The sequence below is a fragment of the Jaculus jaculus genome, chromosome 7 (assembly GCF_020740685.1).
Source record: "Jaculus jaculus isolate mJacJac1 chromosome 7, mJacJac1.mat.Y.cur, whole genome shotgun sequence".
NCBI lineage: Eukaryota > Metazoa > Chordata > Mammalia > Rodentia > Dipodidae > Jaculus > Jaculus jaculus.
In genome coordinates, this window is record NC_059108.1 from 25,300,025 (window position 1) to 25,327,136 (window position 27,112).

The following is a 27,112-nucleotide window of genomic DNA, read 5'->3' on the forward strand; positions in this document are numbered from 1 at the left end:
TGAAAAGGAGTTTTAGAGCTAGAGGAATGGCTTAGTGGTTAAGGTGTTTGCCTGTAAAGTCAAAGGACCCAGGTTCAATTCCCCAGAACCCACGTTAGCCAGATGCACCAGAGGGCAGTTGCATCTGGAGTTTGTTTGCAGTAGCTAGAGGCCCTGGCGTGCCCTTTCTCCTCCCACCTCTTTCTCTATTAAATAAATAAAATATTTAGAAAGGGAGTTTTATACCATGATTGAGTATAGCCACCTTTAAAACAAGTGTTGGAATTGCCCAGAATAAGTACTCAGCATTCAGAGTCTAGTGTTGTTTGTTTTTGCATGTTTATGTGTCTGTGGTGTGTATGTGTGTTCATATGCATTGGGGCACACATGTGTACATTCATGTAGAAACCAGAGGACAAACTAATGTGTCATGCTCTTAAAGGGGTGTCTCTCCCCAGCCTGGAGCTCACTAGTTAGGTGGGTACCACCATACCCAGTATCTATGTGGGTACTGGTGATTGAACTCTGGACCCTATGCTTATGAGGCAAGCACTTTATTTACTGAGCCATCTCTCCAACCTCTGCTTTTATAGATGAAACAAAAGGGATATAGCAAACTGGTTAATACATTTGCATCAGTTGACAAATCCTTGACTGGTTATTGCTCACTGATACCATACATTCAACGAACAATAACGACAAGCAGGAAGAAGGCATTCCCAAGCTAGTTCTCATTCTGATACTTCAGCACTTCTGCAAGGAACCAAGATGAACTGTCAGGGCTACATTTAAGTAGGTCTTAAGACTCTGGCATATTGGAGGAATGGCTGCTGTCCTGTAACCTGTGTCTGCCAAGCACAGTGGAATTTCCAGACCCTCTTTTCTTTCTTTTTTGATTGTTTGTGTTGTTGTTTTTTTGATGTAGGGTCTCACTCTAGCCCAGGCTGACCTGGAATTATCTATGTAGTGTCAGGCTGGCCTCAAACTCATGGCAATACTCCTACTTCTGCCTCCCAAGTGCTGGGATTAAAGGTGTGCGCCACCACGCCTGGCTTTAGACCCCCTTTACTTATATCTTCACTATGTTAAAAAGAAATGCCAGCAGAACAAATGACTGATCACCTTTTCATTAAGTTGTTTGTTGCTCCCAATATTTAAAAATTTTTGTCCTCTAAAAATCCTTTTCTATTCCCTCATCCCAGTTCAAGTAGTCCTTTATTTTTGGTTTTATTACTATGAAAATGGCACTGAAATAATAACGAACCGGTCCTGTATTTCATGCATTTAGCTTTTTGAAATATTTTATGCACAGGCCTTAATTCAGTTTCTTTATATTTTGTGCTTTTATTAGACAAATACCAATCTCAAGTGAGGAAATACTAACTAGAATCTTATGTTGTGGCTTTATTGTCTTCTTAAGATTATTTAATAAAGCTAAACTTTAGAAGCCTTCAGCTTTAATGATATGTAACTTATATATGATCACAAGTGGTATTTGTCATTAGGCTATTAATTATAAATGGCTCCTGTTAATTACAACAAATTGAAAACAATGGGACCTTTTACATTAGTGGGACCTTATACATTTTAAGAGTGTGATCTGACACAAGGCCTCCTCAAGCTCTGTAAATGTACAAAATCCTTTGCTTACACAGTCCCCCTGCCTGCTGGAGAATACTCCCTTTTCTCTGATCCACACATTATGGTGGGAGCAACCTTCTGGGCAACGTGATACCCTGCTCAACACACAGCTGACTGGTCTACTGATAGACATCTGCCTGATGCAGGCCCTGAGTCTTCCTGGAACTGGAATTAGAATAGACCTCCATTGTTGAGCCAGGAACTAGATATTAGCTGTAACTTTTCATCAGTGGCCATTTTTCCCACAAGGTGGATTAAAGGAGCCAAACTTCAACAAGACAGAAGGAAACTGAAAAAAATTATGATATGTAAAATCACACTCAAGGATATTTGAGTGCTATCTCTTATTTGGAGCTATCATGTGCCAGGATTCTCTACATCTTTCCCAATATCTATAAATTAGCTAAATCTGAATCTTAGTCCTCAAGAAAAGTTTTTGTTAAGCCACATAGTCACCACCCCACCCTTGCATTCTGCTTTCTAGTCTGCTGCTGAAATTCTGGACAAACACTTGCCTCTAGCCACCTGAGCCCTCCTCTGCATGTGTGTGCACATGTGCGCACACGTACACACACACACACACACACACTCAATAATGAGAATAGAGAAGTCTAGCCACCTTGAGCCCCTCTCTGCCTATGCACACACTACTCAATGAGAATAAAGAGTCCATTCATCTTGAGCCCCTTCTACACACACACACTCCTCAACAAGGATAGAGGAGTTAGGGCTGGAGGGATGGCTTAGCGGTTAAGGCATTTGCCTGCAAAGCCACAGGATCCTGGTTCGATTCTCCAGGAGCCACGTGAGCCAGATGCACAAGGGGCACATGCATCTGGAGTTCCTTTGCAGTGGCTAGAGGCCCTAGTGCACCCATTCTCTCTTTCTCCCTCTCTCTCTCTCTGCACCTTTCTCTCTCTCCAATAAATTAATGTATTTAAAAAAAGAACACAGGGCTGGAGAGATGGCTTAGCGGTTAAGCGCTCGCCTATGAAGCCTATGGACCCCGGTTTGAGGCTCAGTTCCCCAGGTCCCACGTTAGCCAGATGCACAAGGGGGCGCACGCGTCTGGAGTTCGTTTGCAGTGGCTGGAAGCCCTGGCGCGCCCATTCTCTCTCTCTCCCTCTGTCTTTCTCTCTGTGTCTGTTGCTCTCAAATAAATAATAATAAAAAAAAACACAGGAGTTCAGTGCTTCATATATATAATTTTCATTTTTATCACAGTATTGTTTCATCATCTTTCTTCTGTTGCAACAGAATTCTTGAGATGGGGTAAGTCACTAGAAAGAGGACTTTATTTGGCTTGTGCTTCTGGAGGATAGAAAGCCCAAGAGCACTTGGTAACCAGCCTTTTCTGGGCCTAAGAGCACCTTGTCATTCATGGCAGGAAGTAGAATGGAAGGAGCCACACTAGGGAGAAAGGGGTTCCAGGGTCCTGAGCAGGGTAATCCATCCCTGTCACAACCCATTAACCCATCCATGAGGACTTGGTCCCCATGACTCAATCACCCCCTCCAGGTCCCTCTCCTTGGGAACTAAACCTCAACATGAATGTGGTGGGGCCAAACAAACCACAAATGCTATAATTTACAAACCAACATTCACCCTTTTTAGTGCAGAGTTGTATAATACAAAATAGTTCAAACACTCCCAAAGTTATCCCATGCCCTTTTCCAGTCTGCTCCTTTTCCTCCTGCCCCTTACCTCTCTCTGGCAGCCACTGATCTGTTTTGGCCTCTCTATTTTTACCTTTGCAGAAGGTAAACATCACAGTGGAGCCTTCTGAGCCTGCTTTTTTTTTTTTACTCAGCATGTTGAGTTCCAGTTTCATCCTCATCATTGCTGTGTACCAGTCTTTTCCTTTTACTGCCAGTGGAGTCATGACAAGGGTGTGTTGTAGCCCAGGTCGCTCGTCCGTCCCCCACCTGGAGGAGACGTGGCTATATTTAGTTTTCATCATGTACGCGTAAGCCAGTCTAACCCGGCTGGGATGAGTGCTGTGCAGGAATGCTCCCTGGCCTCTCCCCAGGCCGCAGAGCATGAAATCAGCTCCGATGGACCGTGGAGCATTTCCAGTGGGGACCGGACAGCTGTGTCCCTCAGCTTTGCCAAAATGTATGCAACCAGCCAATGTTACAAGCTTGGGCAACTTAGGGTCACAAATGCCACTGGCAAGTTTTAGGACTTAAAAAAAAAAAATCATAAAAGGGTCAAGTGGCCAAGCAAAATATATTTTAAAAAATGCCAGAGGGCTGGAGGGATGGCTTAGTGGTTAAGGTATTTGCCTGCAAAGCCGAAGGGCCCAGGTTCTATACCCTAGGACCCACGTTAGCCAGGTGCCCAAGGGGGCGCACATGGCTGGCTGGAGTTCATTTGCAGTGGCTGGAAGCGCTGCCATTTCCATTCTTTCTCTCTTGTTCTCTGTCAAATAAATAAGTAAAAATTAAAAGGTATCTTAAAAGTACCAGAAAATGTAAGATTCCCATTTTTTTTTTTGTCCCTAGTGCTACCTCTTTTCACATTTTAGTGTTTTGTTGTCCTTGTTATTGAGGATTAGGGATTTTTTTTTTTTTCAAGTTGTAGTCTTGCTCTAGCCCAGGCTGACCTGTAACTCATTTATGTCCTCTCAGGCTGGCCTCGAACTCCTACCACTGCCTCCCAGGTGCTGGGATTATAGGTGTGCACCACCATGGCCCTGCTGATTATTTTTGCCTTTGAAAAAAAGAAAGAAAATAAAATTATTGGGGGCTGAAGAGATGGCTTAGCAGTTAAGTGCTTGCGTGAAGCCTAAGGACCCTTGTTCAAGGCTCAATTCCCCAGGGCCCACGTAAGCCAGATGCACAAATGCATCTGGAGTTCATTTACAGTGGCTGGAGGCCCTGGCATGCCCATTCTCTCTCTGCCTCTCTCTCTCTCTGTCTGTCTGTCATTCTCAAATAAATAAATAAAATTTTAAAAAGAAAAGAAAATTATTTTCATTTCACTTAGATAAATACCTGAGTGGATTGGATTATTGAGTATAGGCTTTTTGTTCTTTTTAATTTTGGCCATTTTAGGGCTGGTGTTATTTCATTCTAATTTTACCTTGCATTTTCTTAATTACTAATAATATGGAGTTTCTTTTACTGTGCTTATTTACCACCATCTCTCTTCTTTTTTGAACATTTTTTGTTTATTATTTATTTGAGAGCGGCAGACAGAGAAAGGCAGAGAGAGAGAGAGAGAAAAGGAGGGAGGGAGGGAGGGAGAGAGAGAATGGGCGTGACAGGGCCTCCAGCCGCTGCAAACGAACTCCACATGCATGCGCCCCTTGTGCATCTAGCTAATGTGGGTCCTGGGGAATCTAGCCTTGAACTGGGGTCTTTAGGCTTCACAGGCTTAACCACTAAGTCATCTCTCCAGCCCCATATCTCTTCTTTTATGAAGTGTTAATTCCAGTATTTTGTCCTTTTATTTGATTGCTGAATTTTGAAAATTCTTTAAATATGTTTTGTACATAAGTAAATAGATATAATTTTTAAAGTATTTATTACTTATTTGCAAGCAGAGAGGGCAGAGAGAGAGAGAGACAGACAGACATATATCCCTTTGTATATCTGGTTTTACATGGGTCCTGGGGAATTGAACTCAGGTCAGCAGGCTTTGCAAGCAAGTGCCTTTAGCTGCTGAGCCATCTCCCCAACCCAATAATTACAATTTTTTTAAATTAATTAATTAATTTATTTGAGAGCGACAGACACAGAGAGAAAGACAGAGGGAGAGAGAGAGAGAGAATGGGCGTGCCAGGGATTCCAGCCTCTGCAAAGGAACTCCAGATGCATGCGCCCCCTTGTGCATCTGGCTAACGTGGGACCTGGGGAACCGAGCCTCAAACCGGGGTCCTTAGGCTTCACAGGCAAGCGCTTAACCGCTAAGCCATCTCTCCAGCCCCAATAATTACAATTTTAAAGCAGGTATTTCCTTATCTCTCTATCTCTTTCCCTCCTTCATTTCTTGTCTCTTCTGTCAGTGAAGGAAGCAATTATTTTTCTCTTTCTTTATTTGACTTCAGTTCATACTATCTTACATTGCACTCATTTATCCATGCCTTCACTCAACAAGTAACCACTGCCCATCTGTCAGTTAATGAGAGCTTCTCCAGGCTGAAGATCTGATTAGTTATAGCATATGTAATCTTAGGTGTCCTGGATAATTTGTGACTCATTTCTGAATGTTGCTCCTTTATAATCAAAGGTGTCATCAGGATTTCTTGTTGTCATTTTCTTTATTTTTTCTCTGACCACTTCTGGGTCTAGAACTTGACATTCTACAACCTGATTTGCAGACTGGTTTTGAAGTCATTAAGGCTTCACTCCAATTAGACTTAGTATGAGGAGTGGGCATCTACAATGATTACATATGACATAGACATTTTTTACTCACCTTTCTTGCACCTGTTTCCATTTTCTCTAATGCTTTCCATGCTGACCCACTGGTCAGGTTTGTGACATGGCCCCTGACCTTGTTTTTGTTATACACTGGGGTCTCTCTTTGCCTCTGTACACATCTGCTTATGAACTAGAAGAGTATATTTTCCTCTGTGTAAAGTTGGATGGAGTTCTGCAGAGCTTCATTACTGGTGTTCACTGGAATGCTGTATGGAAATCTTGTGGAATTTTCCTGGGAAGTATGAGAAAAATGCTCTTGGGATATTTCAAAGAGGGCTAGTATTTATTCTGCAATATTATTCTGTAGAGTCTAGAAATACTTGAACATGAGAAAAGATTGCTTTCATTTAAAAGTCTATTTATAAGTATACCTCTTTTATACAACAAATATAGTGTTTAACATATATAGAGATAAAAGTCATGTATAGTGCCTGATGCCTTAGGATTTGGAAATTATGAGAATAATTGATTCTGAAGTATCTCCCCTGCCATACTGAGGATGAATCACAGGTCCTCATGCATGCCAGGCAGGCGCTCCTCCCTTAAGCTGCATCACAGGAATTATGATGCATGTATCCAATTCCTATCAATACTGAATTTTTAAAATTTTTATTTATTTTATTTATTTGAGAGAGAGAGAAAAAGGAAGGTAGGTAGGTACGTAGGTAGATAGACAGACAGACAGACAGATAGGGAGAATGGGCATGCCAGGATCTTTAGCCCTTGCAAACAAATTCCAAATGCATGCGTCACCTTTTGCATCTGGCTGACATGGGATCTGAGGAATTGAACCTGGGTCCATTGGCTTTGTAGGCAAGTGCCTTAACCACTAAGCCATCTCTGCAGCCCCAATATTGGATTTTGATATGGTGACTTAACCTAAGAAAATAAATTTGCTTTCCTATTACCTATTCTTCTGACTCCTGTCCCCCTAAATCTGTCTTTTTTTTTCTGATCACCTCTACTTTGTTTCTTTTTTTTTTTAATTTTATTTAAGAGCGACAGACAGAGAGAAAGAGAGAGAGAATGGGCACACCAGGGCCTCCAGTCATTGCATACGAACTCCAGATGTGTGCGCTCCCTTATGCATCTGGCTAACATGGGACCTGGGGAGTCGAGCCTCAAACCGGGATCCTTAGGCTTCACAGGCAAGCGCTTAACTACTAAGCCATCTCTCCAGCCCTCCTTTGTTTCTTTACCACCCTTTTCTTCCTTCCTTTTTTCTCTTCCTCCATTATTATCACAACCTTGATAAAGTTCTTGGTGTCTGGAACTTTTTGTTGTATTTATATTTGTTATTAAAAAGTATTTTGTCTGACAAAGTTTCCAACTGAATGTTGTTAAAATGTGTAACCTCACCAACAGTGTCTGAAGATGACATTGACTTTTATTATTTTAAAAATTGCTCATTGAAGAAAATAACTTTAAAATATTAATTTTGGGCTGGAGAGATGGCTTAGTGGTTAAGTGCTTGCCTGTGAAGCCTAAGGACCTTGGTTCAAGGCTCAATTCCCCAGGACCCACATAAGCCAGATGCATAAGGGGGCACACGCATCTGGAGTTCATTTGCAGTGGCTGGAGGCCCTGGCGTGTCCATTCTCTCTCTTTATCCATCTATCTGCCTCTTTCTCTGTCTGTAGCTCTCAAATAAATAAATAAAAATTTTAAACATCAGTTTTTTGTTTTGAAACAGTTGGCAAAAAGCACCAATTGTAAAAAGTAATTTAGAGGGGCCAGGAAGCTGGCTCAAAGTTACAGGTGCTTGCTTGCAAAGCCTGTCTGCTGTGGTTTAAGTCCCAATCCACCTATGGAAGCTAGGAACCACTGGTAGAAGGGTCTAGAATTCAATTTCAGCAGTAAGAGGCTCTGGAACACACACAGAAATGCAAATAAATAAATTTTTAAAAAGAAGTAATTCACAGAAATCTTATGTATCCTGAGTAGTTCTCCTAATGACAATATCTTGACAACTATGTGCTAATGATCATAGCCAGGATACTGATCTTGATTAAATCAAACTGTAGAGCTTTTTTATCACCACAAAGATACCCTCCACATCCCTTTCCAGCCACACCCACCTCTCCTAGCTAGTACTACCACAACCCTGACTTCCAACAACCTTTAAACTCTTCCCCCTTTCTATATCCTTACCATTTCAAAAACTTCTATCTAAAGGACCCATCCAGTAATACAGTGGGTTAGAAGTTGTTTTTCATACTCTACATTATTCCTTAAAATCCTTTCTAGCTATGGAATGTCTGTGTTCACCACTCTGGTTCTGACTGGTAGTTCTCAGCATGGATATACCACAGTTTGTTTGACTATTTGCCTGCTGAAGAATTTTGGGGTTGTTTCAGCCATGGGCTACAATAAATAATGTGTGACTGTCATAGCCAGGCATGTAAGCTTTCATTCCTCTGTGATGAATGTAGAGTGCAGTTATAGTGAATTACATGTTTAGTTTGTTTAAGAAAATGTCTTCCACATTGGCTACACTGTTTTACCTTTGCAAGGCAGTGTGTGAGTGTTGTTGCAATACGTTGCATAGCTGGCCCAAAACATACAACCAGAAGCAGCTTGTGGGAAGAAAGGGTTTATTTTGGCTTATAGACTTGAGGGGAAACTCCCTGTTGTCAAGGGAAAAGGTGGGTCCTTATCTGAGTTGGCAAAGAATTAAAAACAAGGACTCCAAGAAGGGTAAAATATGAATTATGGGGTTTATTTTTGGGAGATTTGGGATCCAAAGTGGAAGGATATTAGGGGAGCCCAAGCCAAAAAGCCCAAGCCTAGCTGGGAAGGGGGAGTGGATACAGTGAAAATCTTTCTCACATAGGGAAAAGTTTGGGTGGAGACAGACAGACAGACAGACAGACAGACACACACACACACACACACACACACACACACACACACACACACACACACGGAAGGCAAGACATGAGAGCTCATGACAAAAAATACCCCCTCACATAGGGAGTTGGAAAAGACTAAGAGATAGTAAAGGATTTAGAGTTTAAACGGAGGTCACACATGTAGCAAAGCAAGGAAGCACCCCAAAACAAGGCAGGAAAGCACAGAGACAGAAAGAAACCCTCCCTGTCCCCTCCAGAGCCAGAGCCATAGTGACCAATAAAGCAGTGTCACTCTTGTCCTTATTGTCCATACTCTGAGCTAGCTGGGAAGAGGGAGAGACTTATACAATGGTGTTCAGACAGATCTAGAGGACAAGAGGGAGCCAAAAAGAGATTTACCCATGTGGTTAGGCTCCTTTATGTGGGTCATACATCCAGTTAGAACATGAGCCTTGTCCTAAGATTCAGGTATGGGAGGGACAGAAACCTGATTCAAGAGGCTGGCTCAGGAGGGCCCAGCCCACCCAGGTGGGTCAAGCCCTGGCATTTGAAGCAGAAAGCCCTTGCTGAGTTGTTACTTACAGTCATCTTGGATGAGACTAGGTCCGGCTTGGGCTCTAGTGCAGGCAAAGTGGAGTCTCCTTGAGCCTCCGTCACTCAGTGACTGCCTATAAAAACCTATCTTGCCCTGGTCGTGGTGGCGCATACCTTTAATTCCAGCACTTGGGTGTCAGAGGGGGGAGGATTATCATGAGTTCGAGGCCACCCTGAGACTACATGGTGAATTCCAGGTCAGCCTGGACTGCAGTGATACCCTACCTAGAAAAGCCAAAAAGAAAAAAAAAAAGCTATCTTGTTCCTGTTTCTCCTTAATTGGGAGGTAGAAGCAGGAGGAGCAGAAATTCAAGGTCATCCTTCACTGTTCAGTGAGTTTGAAGGCAGCCTGGGATGCACAACATTATGTTTCAAAGTAAGTAAATAAGCATGTACATAAATAAATAAATAAACAAATACAACAGCTTGGGCTGGAGAAATGGCTAAACAGTTAAAGGCAGTTGCTTTGCAAAGCCTGTCAGCCTGGGTTCAGTTCCCCAGTATCCACATACAGGCAGATGCACCAAGTGTTTGGTTTCAATGGCAAAAGACCCTGGCATGTCCATATTCTCTCTCTCTCCTCCCTTCTGCCCTCTAACTCTTTTTCTTCCTCTGTCCCTCTCACCATCCCCCTTCTCTCTCTAAAATAAATAAAAATATTTTTTTAAAAAACAAAATCTAAACTGCTTTAAGATTAAATCATGTATTGAATAGTCTTGGTCTCACTTTGGGCCTGATTTTTTTTTTTTTTGCCCTTTAGTAGCTCCTTAATATAAACAGTACCAAATTTAAAAATAAGAGGGAGCAAGCTGGGCATGTTGGTGCATGTCTTTCATTCCAGCACTCAGGAGGGCTCAGGTCAGCCTTGAAAAGAAAAAAAATAAAAGAAAGGATCAGTGGTCCATGTTTATGATGATAGATACATGGATGGCTAAGCCTCCAAAGTAATTAATAAGTCTAATAGAATTATTGATTGCATACTATATTCTGGGTCATAATATGGGCAGTGAAACTCTGCCTCCATGAGAGTTAGTATGCAGTGAGGAAGTTAAGAGACAAAGCCCATTCTTTTCAATTCACTGTGTAACATGCTGGGAGTCAGTTTAAGATAACCTAAGGCTTTGAACTCCTGTCAACTGAGGATGGAGTCCTGCCTCTTCTGCAACCTCACTGGTTCTCAGTTTTCATACTCACACTATGTCCATCATAAAGTTGTTGTGGAAATTGAATAGTACATGCAAAGCCATTAGCATCAGTACTCACTAAAGGTTTAGAGCTCTGAACAGAAGGAGTAGGAGAGGAAGATGTGGTCAGAGTAGGCAAAAGATATTATACTACTGACAGGGTGGGTGCTTATCTCAGAGTAGAATGTATGTAAAGAATAGATTTGCTGGAGAATAAAGGAAGAACATTTGGGACAAAGAACATGAACCAAAGGTATAGAAGCATGTGTGTGAGTTTATGTAGTAGAGCCATTTGGTATTAATAGAGGTTGATGACAGCATTGAAAGCAATAGGTACCTAATGAGGCTGGAGAGGTAGGCAAGCACCAGGTCATGGAAAACATGGACTTTTTCCCAAGCAAAAGGGAGATACTGAAGTACTTCAGGGTACAAAATGATGTCATTGAGTTTTCCCTTCCTGCTGCCTGGCCTTACAGAGTGAAGATGCTTGAAGGGGAGGGAGCAACCAGCAGAAATTCCTTCATAGTTCATTTGAAAGGCAGAAGCCACTTTTAGAGTCATAGTGATTAATTATTTTTCACTGTCTGAGTTAGACTCAGGTCCTAGGGTATAAGAGGATATGAGGACTCTAAGAAGCACTGTCCAAGACTGGCTGTAGCTCAGGCAGTTAGGACTGAATGTTCCCTTCTACAACTCTAGGCTAGATAAGACGTTTTATGATCTCTGAAGTAAACTGTCACCATGTAGGGGAAAACTCACATTTTCAATAAATATCTCATTTTTAAAAATTAAGGCATTAAGTGTGATTTGAATTAGGTTATATCCCATAAACTCATGTGTTCTGAATGCTTGGTTCCTGACTGGTAGCACATTGGGAATTGGAGCCTATTGGAGGAGGTGTATTATTGGAGGTGGGCTTATGGGTGTTATAGCCAACTTCCCCTTGCCAGTGTTTGACACACTGTCTTGCTGCTGTTGTCCACCTGATGTTGGTCAGTAGGTGATGTCCAGACTCTTGCTCATGCCATGTTTTCCCCTGCCAACATGGAATCGCCCCTCTAGTCTGTAAACCCAAATAAACGTTTTGTTCCTACAAGCTGTTTTTGGTAAGGTGCTGTGTCCAAGCAATGAAAGATAACTGCAACAGAAAATTGGTACCAGGAGTGGGATCATTGATGCTAGAAACCGAACTGTGTGGTTTGGGTCTTTTGGAGTTGATTTGCAGGAGGAATATAGGATTTGAAACCTTGGTCCAAGAGATGCCTTGCAATGCTGAAGGCAGAATACCATGGACTATACTGGTCAGAGCTGAAAGACCTGAATGCAGAAAGAACTATGGACTGTGAGGTTTGGCTTATGAGAAGAAAAAACTATGTAGGGACTGATCTAGAAGCAGTTTATGTAAGAAACTTCCTGCATTCTGCCTGCCTGTGCCCTGAGAACTTGTGTGGGGTTGTCTTGCATAGACATAGATTGGTGTGAGCAGATGGATATAACACTGAAAGAAATGAAAGCTTTGGGCCAAAACTCTGCCTGTTCAGCTGCAATTGTTTGAGAGATTACAACTCTTGAGACTGGGCCAGCTATTCTTCATTGGGACATCAGGAAGAATGCTGACTCTTGAAAGTAGGTGGCCTGAATGCTGAGGGAGTGTCCTGCTCTTCAAAATCAGCTTTATTCCTCCTTAGATTAGCAAATTTTATAGCTCATCTGGTACTATGGAGTATAACAAATGCAGGAAACAGAGGATCATTGTGGTTTTTGTTTTTTGGAAATGGCCATGGGTAATGTGATGCAGGGTTGTTGGAAGTTCCTGTGTGCAGGCCTGATGGAGCCAGATGGATGAACCACTGGCTACAGTGGAGATGCCAAGGAGAGCATCCTGCACAGAATGAAGTTTCCCCAGAACTCTGAGCAGCCCAGCTGGAGGGCAGAATTAGAATTTCTGACCTTGTCAATGGTTAGAGATGTTGGACTTGGAGCTACAAGATTTGATACTTGCCGTGTTGGTTTTAGATCATGTATTGGTTTACTCATTCCTTGCAATGCCCAGTACCATTTTTTTTTGGTAGTGTGAATGTTTACTCTGTGCCATTTTGATATTTTGGTTTTACAGATAATAGTTAAGAAATCTTGGACTATGGGTATGTTTGAACAGTCCTGGCATTGGTATAGACTACAGGGACTTTCAAAGTTGGACTGAGTATATTGCATTTTATATCTTGGATGGTTGTCAGTTTGTGGGGGCCAGGGTGGAATGTGGTGGCTTGAATTAGGTAAGCTAACGTGTTCTGAATGCTTGCTTCCTAGCTGGTGGTAACTTAGGAACAGGAGCCTTCCTGGAGGAGGTGTGTTATTGAGGGTGGGCTCATGGGTGTTCTGGCCAGCTTCTACTTGTCAGTGTTGGGCACACACTCCTGCTGCTGTTGTTTACATGATCTTGGCCAGGAGGTGATATCCACCCTCTGCTCGTGCCACATTTTTAAAAAAAAATTTTTATTTATTTATTTGAGAGCGACAGACACAGAGAGAAAGACAGATAGAGGGAGAGAGAGAGAATGGGCGCGCCAGGGCTTCCAGCCTCTGCAAACGAACTCCAGACGCGTGTGCCCCCTTGTGCATCTGGCTAATGTGGGACCTGGGGAACCGAGCCTCGAACCGGGGTCCTTAGGCTTCACAGGCAAGCGCTTAACCGCTAAGCCATCTCTCCAGCCCTCATGCCACATTTTTGCTTGCCATCATGGAGCTTCCCCTCAAATAAAATAAACACTTTTCTCCCACAAGCTGCTTTTGGCCAGGTGCTTTGTGCTAACAATGAGAAGGTACCTGCAACACCAAGGTAGAAAAGAAGCAGATAAAGTGAAGGGACAAGATTAATAAGAAGTAGGTATAATAAAAAGAAATTTGAAGCCAGGTGTGGTGTCACACGCTTTTGATCCCAGCACTCGGAGACAGAGGTAAGAGGATTGCTGTGAATTTGAGTTTATGTTTGAGGCCAGCCTGAGATTACTTAGTGAATTTCAGGTTAGTCTGGACTAGAGTGAGACCTTACCTTGAACCCGCCCGCCACCCCAAGAAAAAAAGAAAGAGTTCATTTGATTGTAACTCACATTTTATTATAATCTTTTGTTTTGTTTTGTTTTGTTTTTGTTTTTTGAGGTAGGGTCTCACTCTGGTCCAGGCTGACCTCGAATTCACTATGTAGTCTCAGGGTGGCTTCAAACTCATGTGATCTTCCTACCTCTGTCTCCCAAGTTCTGGGATTAAATGGGTGCGCCACCACGCCCGGCACATTTTACTATGATCTTAACTTTATGTTCTTTACCTCTTTTTCCTACTGATTTATGAAGGTTCCAAAATGTCAGTCACAATTTTCCTGAAGAGTGCTAAAAGGTGAAAAAGCCTAAAGAATTCCATTCTACCATGTTTGTTACTGCTTTATATCTTCTGTGCGCTGTATTTACTACTGCACAGATGCATTTCTGACTCATCAAACTCCCAATTCAAGTCCTGTGGGAAGGGCCAGCATCTGTTTTGTGGACTTTGTGTTTGCTCAGCTTGTGAAAGATATGTGAAAACAGTGAATTATTGCTTTTGCATTGTATAAGGAATATTTACTCTCTGGTGTGAGGGTATATGGGTCTGTCTCACATACCATACAGTTTATCCATTTAAAGTATCACTTAATAAGAACTTGTTTCTTTAACAGGGAAAAAAAGACGTGACCCAAATATTTAACAACATCCTGAGGAGACAGATAGGTGCGCGGAGTCCTACTGTGGAGTACATCAGTGCTCATCCCCACATCCTGTTCATGCTCCTCAAAGGGTAGGTGCCTGGCTTCCTTCAAAGTAGGCTTGAGTTTAAAATAGTTGTTAAAAGTACATGGTGTTTGCCTCATTGGGCATATGCTTGGCCTGTTTGTAACTGCAGAGCAAGTATTTGCCCTGCTTGAGAGCAGCTCTCTAAATCTTTCTCTCAGATGATGCAGGCTACAAAGAAAAATCCCTTCCTTGCACTTTCTCCTAAATGTGGTTTCCAGTTTTTTAACCTCTCTTTCCTCCATCTTTTGTCTCTGCTTTTTTTTTTTAAATAAATATTTTTATTTATTTATTTGAGAGTGACAGAGAGAAAGAGGCAGAGAGAGAGAGAGAGAGAGAGAGAGAGAGAGAGAGAGAGAGAGAGAGGGAGGGAGGGAGGAAGGGAGAGAGAGAATGGGCGCGCCAGGGCCAACAGCCACTGCAAACGAACTCCAGACGCGTGCGCCCCCTTGTGCATCTGGCTAACGTGGGACCTGGGGAACTGAGCCTCAAACTGGGGTCCTTAGGCTTCACAGGCAAGCGCTTAACCGCTAAGCCATCTCTCCAGCCCTTGTCTCTGCTTTTTATTATAATATTTGCATACACTTCCTAGTCTGTCCTGTTACCTTCTCCTGCTTGCATAACCCTGTGTCCCCTTATCACTCTCTCTCTCTCTTTCTCTCTTTCACACACACATTCTGGTTCTGCGCTTCGATAGGTGAAAGAATTCTTTCAGTAGCTAGCCTCTGCCAAGACGGCATGCTTCTACGTGAGACTAGAACAAACACTGCTACATGTATGTGGAGCCTTGAAGAGGCCAAAACCTAAGTCAAGCTAGAAAGTAAGATCTCTCACTATTGCTTTGTGTGTGTATGTGTGTGCACATGTTCATGTATGTGCAAGTGCATGTGTACGGGTGGAGGCCAGAGGATAGCCTTGGGTGTGTTCCTTCACGCTCTGTTCACCTGTATTGAAGCAAAGTCTTTCATTGGCCTGGATTTCTACCAGGTTGCACTGGTTGGCTAGGGAGGTGCAGGGTGCCAGGATGACAGGCACATGCTACCATGTCTGTTTTTTTTTTTATGTGGGTAATGGGATCAAATTCAAATCTTTTTTTTTTTTAATTTGTTTTCTTTTCAGCAAATACAGGTAGTTTGGTACCATTGTTTAGGCTCATCCATCCTCCCAATGGTCCCTCCTTGTTGATGTAAATGGGTCGTGCATTGTGGAGTTAGCCCACAGTTATTGGTATGATAAATGTCTCTGTATGTCATGACCCAACATGTGACTCTGACATTCTTTCTGCCCCCTCTTCCGCAAAATTTCCCTGAGCCATTGGACCAACACAAATTCAAATCTTTTTGAAAATTTATTAATTATTTTATTATTTTTTTTCAAATTTTTATTAGCAACTTCCACAATTGTAAAAAATAAAAACAAAACTCAAATCTTCTTACTTGTAAGGTGGGCAGTTTGCTGACTGAGCCATCTCTCCTTCCAAAAGACTACTTTTTTTATGTGAGAGAGTTGAAAGAGAGAAAAAGAGAGAAAGAGAATTGGCACTCCAGGGCCTCCAGACATTATAATTGAACTCCAGCTGCATGTGCCACCTTCCTCACGTGTAACCTTACACATTTGTGTCGTCTTTGTGCATTTGGCTTACGTGGGACCTGGAGAGTTGAACATGGGTCCCTAGGCTTTGCAGGCAAACGCCTTAACCACTAAGCCATTTCTCCATGCCGTGCTTTTTTTTTTTTATATATAGATCTACTCATCTTACATAGTTTTCTTTGGTATACTGAGGCTACTTTGAATCCTGAAACTTGGCGGTATGGGTGCAGCAAGGCTTGGGAACAACAGACCATTTCCTCCCCTGTCCTATCTTGCTATTGCACCATCTCAGACCAGCATTGGTTGTTACTGTGTAGTGCTCCTATCTTCAGCGTTGCTCACCTGTACATAGTCTGTCCTACCCGTGCTCCATCCTTTCCTTGTATGCTTGTATTAGAATGATAGAAACACAACAGCAGAATCATGAGAGGAAAGAGAAGCCCGAGGCGTACGCTCCAGATGGGAGGGATTATGAGGAGCAGTCCTCATAATTTTGTTTATTTTTTATTTTTTAAAATTTTGTTTATTTTTATTTATTTATTTTGGTTTTTCAAGGTAAGGTCTCTCACTAGCCCAGGCTGACCTGGAATTCACTTGGTAGTCTCAGGGTGGCCTTGAACTCATGGCAATCCACCTACCTCTGCCTCCTGAGTGCTGGGATTAAAGGTGTGTGCCACCACGCCTGGCATTTTTTATTTCTTTGTTTTTCAAGGTAGGGTCTTGCTCTAGCCCAGGCTGACACACAGTTCACTGTGTAGTCTCAGGGTGGCCTCAAACTCACAGCAATCCTCTTACCTCTACCTTCCAAGTGCTGGGATTAAAGGCATGTGCTACCATGCCTAGCTTTCCTCCTAATTTCACATCACATTTACACATTTACTCTTTATCAGTGTGTATTGCTTTTGAATCACCAACAAGTTCAAATGTCATTCTTCAAGCCACATAGAAGCCACTTAAGAGCTATACTTGATGGGTTCAGATGGCAGTGTGGAAAATGGCTTGGAATATAGTAAGCTGTGATTTCAGCTTGGATACCAAACTTTACTGATGAGATTGGGAATGAAGGGTGGATAACTTTTTTCTGATTATTATTCTTTTGTTGTTTAAAACATGCTTGCAACCTTTCTTTCACATCCTATATCGTAGATAGCCACATTGAGTGCTTGCTTTCTGACAGGATTGTGTTCACTGTGATCCCCTATGTTGCAGTATTTGACCCTTCCAGTAAAACTGTGAGCTCTTTACTATGCTTACCATTTTGCAGAGGAAGCTATTGAAACTCAGAGTAAAAATATTGCCCAAGGTTAAATAGCAAACAAGTGACACAGCCACGCTTTCAATCTAGATCTGACTAAGTCCCATACATTTTTTTTAACACTATTATATTCTAAAGAAGATTTAGGATTATTCAGATATAAAGATAAAGGGAATTTTTGAGAACCATGGATAGGAGAGACCAGAAGATGCTCTAACTGGAGTAACTGCCTCAAGCTCAGCCTCTCCAAGTGTATGAAATGCTTCAGACTCCCCTGTTTACTAAAGGTCAGGGTTTTTACTAAAGTACTTCTTGGGACAGTACTTGAAAATTTAGGACATAAATTGATTGGCCCATTCACACATCAAGCAAATATGCTATTTAGAGGTATAATAGCTATGTTATACTTAAACCCAAGTCTAACTAAAAGAATGTAGGGCAGAAAGTAAATAATACTTATGTAATTAGGAGATATCTGGATATGTGGTGCAAATCATGGCATAAGGAATGTAGGGCCTGAGTTGTATGAAAAGACCTTTCTTTGTTTCCTCCCTCCCTCCCTCCTTCCCTCCCTCCCTCCCTCCCTCCCTTCCTCCCCTCCCTCCCTCCCTCCCTCCTTCCTTCCGTCCATCCTTTTGAAAAAGACTTTTCTAAAGGGCTTTCTCATTCTAGATGAATTTCTCCCCTGGTGTAGGCAAATGAAACTCCAGGGCACTGAGAGAGCTTGAGAATGAGGTCACTCATTTTCTCTCAGGTGATCCATAAAGGATCATGGCTGGCCAAAGATGTTTCATAAGTCATATTAACATCATAAGTACCTCCCAACCATCTTGCATTTTTAAAGTTCATGTGAAAAAATCCACCCATATATAAAAGTGGGAAACATGGGCTGGAGAGATGGCTTAGTGGTTAAGCACTTGCCTTTGAAGCCTAAAGATCCTGATTCGAGGCTCGATTCCCCAGGACCCATGTAGGCCAGATGCCCAAGGTAGCGTATGTGTCTGGAGTTCGTTTGTAGTGGCTGGAGGCCCTAGTGTTCGCACCCCCCCCCTTGGCCTCTTTCTCTCTCAAATAAATAAAAATAAAACAAAAAAATGGGGAACACAAGAAATTCATGTACCCTGCCCCCATTCAACCTTGGCAACCATTAGCATTTTGCTGAACTTGTTCACCTGTCTTAGTGTGTGCTCCCTTTTGGATGGAGTATTTTAAAGCAAAAATCCCACCATTTCAACAATTATCTCAAAAAGAGAGATAATTTTACATCACCACAGTGTCACTGTTTTGTGGGGGGGGGGGGGCATTCAAGATCGTGTCTCACTGTAGCCCAGGCTGACCTGTAATTCACTGTGTCGTCTCAGGGTGGCCTCAAATTCATGGTGATCCTCCTACCTTGGCCTCCTGAGTGCTGGGATTAGAGGAGTGTGCCACCACGCCTGGCCAGTGTCACTATTGTACTTGAAACATTAAGAACATTTGTAATAACCAGTACCCAGCCTACACTCAAATTTCTTTGATTATAAAAATAATAACAGGGCTGTAGACATGGCTTATCAGTTAAGTGCTTGCCTGTGAAGCCTAAGGACCCGGATTTGATTCCCTAGGACCCACGTTAGCCAGACGCACAAGGGGGTGCACGTGTCTAGAGTTCGTTTGCAGTGGCTGGAAGCTCTGGGATGCCCATTTTCTCTCTATCTCTCTCTTGCCTCTTTCTTTCTGTCTGTTACTCTCAAATAAATAAACAAAAAATAAAAAAAAAAACACTAGCCACCCAAACTTTTCCTAGTCGTCTTTCACAGTTCAAATATTAAAGCAAGTATCCTAACAGTTATATATTTGGTGGTAATTTTACTTAAGATTAGAAAGTTTTAAGTGTCCTTCCTCAACTCTATTCACCCACACATTGTATACTGCTGCTTGGTGGAAAGTGGTGAGTTATCCTCAGTGTTCTTCCTTGCGGAGTTGTCACATTGCTTTCCTAGAGGACTAATTGATATGCATGTTACCACTGGCCTCTAAGCTAGAGATCATATTTTCAGGCCTGATTAGACTGACTGCATTTTGCTTTTGACAGTAACATTTCTCAGGTGGTTCTGTGTGGTTAATATTCTATCACATCCTTTTAGTGATGCTGAGTCTGAGCACCAGGCACCGATGGTGTATCTAATTCAGTATATCTAATAAATCTCATAAGAGCTTGTGGCAACCTCACATCTAACTGCTTGATCACCCATTCATTGTCTCACTTGGTCATTTCACTAGGGGTTACAGAAAAGTCACTTTCAAAATCAATCATTTCTTTGTATGTTTGTTGGCTAATTTTATAAAGAATAACTTTCCTTCATCAACTATTACATTTGCTTCATCAGTTATTAGATTACTCTGAAGTACAATTTATATCAGAGAATTGGAATAGATCATTATTGTATTAACAGCTTATAAAGTATTGAGTTGTCCTAGGAACTTTCTCTGTGTCTTGCTCTTTCTCACCCTCTCCTTCCCCCACACATATATACTCAGGAACACACACACCTCTATCTTATTAACTAGCTGATTTAATACTCTTCACATATTTCACTTAACTTTATCCATTTTTCTTCTTAATGCTCAGCTAACCAAGTAGCCCCTTCTGGGCTGCTGCCTTTGGACTTCACCATAGTGTTTTGTCCAAGTTTCTTTCTTTCTTTCTGGTGTAAGAGGATATATCGGGCCGAACTTGCACATTTCCCGACACAGACGTGGAATTCCAGACAGGGAACCTTGTTCTTTTTGGTGAAGAATAGTTCTTAGAGACTGCAGTCCTGACTCTAGGGTGCTTATTGACACTTAATTGTCCCTTCTTCTAGACCTTTACAGTAGGCAAAGTTAATTAACTATTTTTAAAGTATGGAAATGCTTCCAGATTAGAAACAGACTTTCCTGATACTGAGGAGGCAAGCGTTTGGTGAATGACATTTTAAGTTTTCCGAGTGCTGCCACATGGCTTTGTTTGCTTCCAGCAGTAATAACAAGTTGTTTTCCCCTTACATAATCTAATCTTTGTTCTTAAGTGGTGTTCTTGCCCAAGATCTACCATACTCTGTGTGATGATGACTGGCTCCTAGCATGCTGGCTTTCATGAAATTTAAAAGGGATCTTTGAATACATGGTCATTATGTGGATGAGCATGCATACAAGTCATGCGTGCACCTTCTCCATGCTGATGCTTAAAGTTTAGGCAGTATTGTACGAATTATAAATCAAGTCTAATTGAAGGTCTAATTCAATTCTGTAAGATACTGACTAATTTTACTGACAGTCTGCCTTAAGTTAGCCATTATTGAAAAGAGAGAGATTAGTCCTCAGCTCTGCCACTAGAAGCTCATCCATGAGTAGAATAGATTAAGACAAATGCCTAATGTATACCAGTCCTAAGGATTTTAATGTTATTGGGAATTGAAATGTAACAGGCTTCATTTGATAGAGTACTCTTATCATCCTCCTAATATCCTGGAGGGCTTATGGGTTGACAGGATTGAAATGATACATGTGAATTACAGATTCTTAAAAGGGTATTGTGCAAAATCAGGAAATTCCCTTAATATCCCAACATATTGCTAACTTAAAGAAATTGTCATGCCGCAGAATGACACTTCCACTCTTGGGGACAAATTGCTGGGATGAATGGATAAGTGTCCTTCCCCAGAGGGTTATTTTTTAAATGTGCTCTTAGTTCTCCAGAATAATCATCAGTGTACCACAGATGGCTCCAATAAACTCAACCAAATAAAAGGAAAAGTAGAACTAATTATACCCAAAAGTTGGAGTGGAAACTTTTTGTAGATGGTTTAAGCTTGGAAACTGAATTCAGAAATGAGAGATGTTGACTGGAGACCCTTCAGCTTTTGTATAAGGTAGGCTAGAATCTTCTAGTATTAGGAAATTCAGTTTGAGCTTGAGGTTCATTCATTTCATTATCTGCTTATTCCATGTAAAAGCAAGCTAGTTACTGTGGAGCTCATGGTATGCAGGGGGGAGGGTCACAGTAAGACAGACAGACACCAAATGGGGATGGGAGAAGAGGAGAGAAGAAACAGCAACAGGATAAGTAAAACACACCCCCTGGCAGCTAAGATGTTTGGAGTGAAGTGAAAGAAACCGATTTATAATAACTTACTGCAGTGTGACAGAATACGCAGTGAGGACAGTGCTGACGTGACGTTACAGACAGCTGTGTGGGACAGTAACCTTGAATGGTGCGCAACTACAGAGGACTGCAAGGAGGAGGTGGCACTGAGCCAGGCCTTGGAAGATGGTCTTAGTGGTGAAGTGTATTGAAGGCGCTTCATCTGAGGGAATGGTATACTCTAGGGTCATGGGGGTGTGATGAAGAGGAAACTGAAGCATTAACCTGGCACCAAGTTGTAAAAGACCCCAAATACTTTACCAATAAGTCTGGATTTTAATTGTCCCTTATATTCTTTCTCTAGGCCAAATCTTTAATTAAGAGCCTCCTTAATACTCTGTAATCAACAGTGTTTTTCTCCTTGGCATCTCTGAAAATACACCCCTTTTTATATCTTATATCTTCAGTGTGCTGGTTTTCAAATTATTCGAATAAGGGAAATTGATAATATTATAAGTTGGCATTCCAACCAGGCGTGGTGGTACACACCTTTACTCCCAGCATTTGGGAGGCAGAGGTAGGTGGAACTGTGAGTTCGAGGCCAGCCTGGGACTACAGAGTGAGTTCTAGATCAGCCTGGGCTAGAGTGAGACCCTGCCTTGAATAAATAACTAGGCATTCTTTATAGTCTACAATTCATTTCTATCTGAATATATTAACATTTAATATTAATATGAGTTATTCAGAGAATACACAAATAACATTGAATAATAAATACTATTTAGCACAAATGATACAAAAATGAATATGTTCCATCCAGATGAACTGTTTGGTATTTCCATTGCTGTTCTAATAAATCTGACATTGCAAAGTAACCTATGTCCTAAATTGTGAGAAAGAGGTTTTATTCCTGAGTCTGAATGTCATATAAGCAAAAATGTCACTACTAGTAATTGGCAGGGTGTGTGTGAGAGAGAGTTTTCATGTCTGTGAGTACAGGCATGAATGTGCCACAGAGTGTGTGTGGAGTTCAAAGGACAGCTTCAGCCATCGGTCCTCACTTTCCATCTTGTTTAAAGCAGGGTCTCTTGTTCACTGATGAGTTTGCCAGGCTAGCTAGGCCTTGAGCTTCCGGGAAATTCTCTAGTTTCCATCTCCCATCTTGCAGTAGGCCTGCTGGGATTATAGAAGCCCAACACAGCTTCCAGCCTTTATGAGGGGTTGGGGACCTGAACTCTAGGTACTCATGCCTGTATGGAAAGTACTTTACCCATTGAGCTATCTTCCCCACACCCAGTAGGTGGTAATTTGTACTAAACTATCTTGAAATTTATGTGTTAATAGTTTTTTTTTTTTTTAATTCAAGGTAGGGGCTCGCTCTAGTCCAGACTTACCTGGAACTCACTATGTAGTCTCAGGGTGGCCTTGAACTCACAGCAATCCTCCTATCTTTGCCTCTCAAGTGCTGGGATTAATGGTATGTGCCACCATGCCAGGTGGTATTTCTTTAATTTTCAGAATTTCTGGTAAGTTTGAAAGACCACATAGTTCTTTTGTGGATGCCATTTTTGTCCTATTCTCAGAGAACATTATGCAAAAATACCTTTTAAACAACAGAGACCTTTAAAGTTACCTTTTCTAATAGTTCTTGTACTGGCACCATAAAAACCTCCTATTACATTTAATTGAAATGAGAAATGGTCTAATCTGTTAAAAACATGGTCGTTTTCCTTCTTTTGACTCCAGTAGTTCCTTAACATCTGACGCCTGCACTATCCTTTGTTCTCCTCTGTATTTCCACACAGTTGCCCATTGTGCCATGCCGGTACCGGGCTTGTCTTCATTGGGCTGAGTGTTGCTCATTTTCTTGAAATCTTATCATACAATGGAATGTAACTCAGACTTAGGACAATTTAGATGTTGAATTTGACATTTGAGAGACTTGCTAATTGGAAATGAAGCAGATCTGGCGTGCTAGTTTGTCTCTTTCCTGTAGTAGAAGATACTATATTTTTTTTTCTTCATTTTATTTTTGCTTGTATGTGTAGTGTGCTGTGTGTGGTATGGTGGGTGTGGTTTGTGTTGTGGTGTGTGTGGTGTGTGTGTAGTGTGTGTGTTGTGCTGTGTGTGGTGTGTGTGTTGTGATGTGTGTGGTATGTGTGTTGTGGGATGTGTGGTGTGTGCGGTGTGGTGTGTGTGTTGTGGGATGTGTGGTGTGTATGGTGTGTGTAGTGTGTGCGGTGTGTGCACAAGTATGTGCCCAGGGAACATCAGAGCAGGCTGTCGGTGACCTGTGCCATTGCTCTTTCCCCTGCTCCTGTTTTAGCTGGAGTCTTACTGATCCCAGAGCTTGCCATCTTTTCACGAGCTCTGGTGATTCAAGGTCTCTTGCTCCTATGGGACTGGGATTACAGTTGTGTATGGCCACAGCCAGTTGTGTATGTGGGTCTTGGGGATGGAACTGTAGCAGTCTCTCAGGCCTCCTTGGGCCCTCATGCTTGCACTGAAAGTTCTCTTAACCACTGAGCCATCTCTTTAGCTCCTAAGTACCATGTCTTCCTAGTGTGGGTCCACCTCATGGTTGCAGCGAGCCAGTCAATGGGCACCCCTCACTTTTGCTGGCAGGTTATGTTTGTATATGAAGGGGGCTGCTGCTGCTTCATTTTGCCATCCCAAAAGCTAATGTGGTCCTCAGCAGTTTACTCTTAGCTTCTTCACAAACTCCTTCCTCTACTAGCTTGTTGATCTTACTAAATGACACTGCCATCCGCCCATTCAAGCTAAACGCATAGGAATCAATTTTGAAGCCTCAATTCAGATTTATTCCTCATCCAACCCAACCTCCAATATCAGCAGGTCCTGTTTGCTCTTTCTCCACAGTATCCAGCATCTGCCCAGTGTGTCCAGAGTGTCCCCCTCTTTTTTCTTTGGTTGTTACGGGGATCGAGCCCAAAGCCCTAAGCAGGCTTAGCAGTTGCTCTACCACTGGGTCACATTCAAGTCCCAAAGTCATCTTCTTAAAAGTGTAAATGAGGAAGCTGGGCGTGGTGGTGCACGCCTTTAATCCCAGCACTTGGGAGGCAGAGGCAGGAGGATTTCCATGAGCTTGAGGCCACCCTGAGACTCCTTAATGAATTCCAGGTCAGCCTGGGCTACAGTGAGACCCTACCTCAAAAAAACAAAAAACAACAACAAAAAAGCATAAATGAGGCTGTGTGGTCATCTTGTTTTAAACTCTCCAAAGACTTCCAATCACACTTAAAACCAAACTGCTTGCCTTGGCTTACAAACCTAAGTATGATCTGGTCCTGCCCTGCCCTCCTGTCTCACCTCCTCTCTCACCGACTTACTGCGCTTCCCTTTTTTCCACATCTGATCTTATTTCCTCTCCTCTAACTCAGCAAGCTTGCTCTTACCTTGGAGCCTTTGCCTGGAATGTTTTGTCTTTCCTTTTAATCTGAAATTAAAAATAATCACTCAGTCTCACACATGCACATGCACACTTACTTGTATTGCCTAGCTTGTTGTCTTTGATTTTTGCAGCCCTTCTGAGTCTAGGACGTTATCTTTACATCGTTTCTATTCTGCCTCTTCCTCCCACCAGACACATGCTCACTAAAACCCGAAGGCTGTGGTGCAGTGACCTTTCCCTGTTTGCTGCTGTATCCCCACATTTGGAGTAGTGCCCGGCACAGAGCAGTCAGTGGGTTGAATGAATGGTGTTTGAATGAACTGTGACAAATGGTGTCTGTGTTTCCGTTAGCAGCACTCCTGAAATGGCTCTTTTGATATCACTGATGCCATTTTGTTAAAGGGATAACAGAGCTCTGTGTTCCTCTGTTGTTTGTGCTTTAGCTATGAAGCCCCACAGATTGCCTTACGCTGCGGGATTATGCTGAGAGAATGTATTCGACATGAACCACTTGCCAAAGTCATCCTCTTTTCTAATCAGTTCAGAGATTTCTTCAAGTATGTGGAGTTGTCTACGTTTGATATCGCTTCAGATGCCTTTGCTACTTTTAAGGTAATACATTTTTTTCATTAGAGAAATCATTTAAAGTCAGTTGAACTCTTAGGAGGCAACTTCATTTAAAAAAAAAGGCAGAAAGTTCCATTCCTAAACTGGGGAGATGGCTCAGTTGTAAAGTGCTTTCCACACAAGTACAAGGACCTGAGTTTGGGTTGTCAGCTCCCACATAAAAACCAGATTCAGCAACTCACATACATCAACCCAGTGCTGGGGAGCTGTAAACAAAAGGATCCCTTGGGGTTCACTGGCCTGCTAGTCTAGCCAAATTGGAGCTCTGGGTTCACTGAGAGATCCTGTCTCAAACCAGTGTTGCTCTCCAGCCCCCAGAGGCAAGCGCACATGTACCCATACACATCACCCCCACACATGTGAGTGTGCAGGCCCAGGCATATGCACAGCAAATACATACATGCATGCATGAGAAGAATTCTACTCCCTGGGCTGAATGTAGCCAACCATAGATGGCGTGGCCCTTAAGAGGCATCGGCAGAAAGAATGCCATCTGTAAGGCCAGCCTGTTCCATTGCAGACAAATGGCTGGAAATGCCACATGCTAGTGGAGCGAATTCTGATATGTAGAGTGAAAAGAAAAAAGAAACATAACAACTCTGTATGTAACATGTTGTTGTCTATATTAAAAGCACATTAAAAGGCTGGAGAGATGGCTTAGCGGTGAGAGTACTTGCCTGTGAAGCCTAAGGACCCAGGTTCGATTCCCCAGTACCCATGTATGCCAGATGCATAAGTGGTGCATACATCTGGAATTTGTGTGCAGTGGCTACAGGCCCTGGAACATCTATTCTCTCTCTCTCTTTATCTGCCTCTTTCTCTCTCCCTCTCTCAAAGAAATACATAATTTTTTTTTAAAAAAAAAGCACATTAAAGGAAGAAGCTTCTACTTGGGTACGTATTCACAGAATAGCTCTGGGAGGTTATACAGAAACAGCCACAGTGTTACCTCCAGGAAGAAGTGGGTAAGGAAAGAAGATGAAGAATTTCATCTTGGAATATGAAGACAGTCACATTATTTTGTCAGTGTAATTATTTAATTTTTACACAATGACACAAATGCTATAGGCTATATTAGAATTTTGATATGATTGCAGCTGTGTTGTTTATATCCTTGTTTGTATTTTTATATAATTATAATCACTTATGTTTTTATCATCTATTATCTACTCTATCATTATATAAGAAATACATTTTATCCAACTGATTTTTAAATTTTAAGAATGTTTTAATCATGGTACAATTAACATAAAATTTATCATCATACTTTTTCATGTATAGTTTAGAATGGGCAAGAATATTCATATCATAGGGCATCCAGTCTTTGAAAAAAGTCTACTCCCCTTAGACATCTCCCCATCTCTCACTTACTCCAGCCCTCTTAACAGTTCCACTTTCTATTTCTGTGTATTTTATCATCAAAAATGATGTTCCAAGAGCATAACAGAAAATAGTATAAGGTGGTAGCATGGCCAAGCAGTGTAAGGTGCTAGATTAAGAAAATAGTATAGCTAATATGAATTAAAAAACTGGCACTTAAGATGAACAAGGGGGCACATGCATCTGGAGTTTGTTTGTCATGGCTGGAGGCCCTGGGCATCCATTCTCTCTCTCCCTCTGTCCCT

At 42.0% G+C, this 27,112-nt stretch overlaps 1 protein-coding gene across 3 annotated transcripts in view; it reads left to right on the forward strand.

Moving 5' to 3' along the window:
* Cab39l (calcium binding protein 39 like) overlaps positions 1 to 27,112 on the forward strand; it is a 128,423-nt gene that overhangs the window by 70,995 nt on the left and 30,316 nt on the right. For all 3 annotated transcript variants that reach the window (XM_045154964.1, XM_045154963.1, XM_004660049.3), the window contains 2 exons: positions 14,387 to 14,505; positions 25,304 to 25,472. In XM_045154964.1, the coding sequence (XP_045010899.1) occupies positions 14,387 to 14,505; positions 25,304 to 25,472 (288 nt within the window). The remainder of the gene's footprint in view (positions 1 to 14,386; positions 14,506 to 25,303; positions 25,473 to 27,112) is intronic.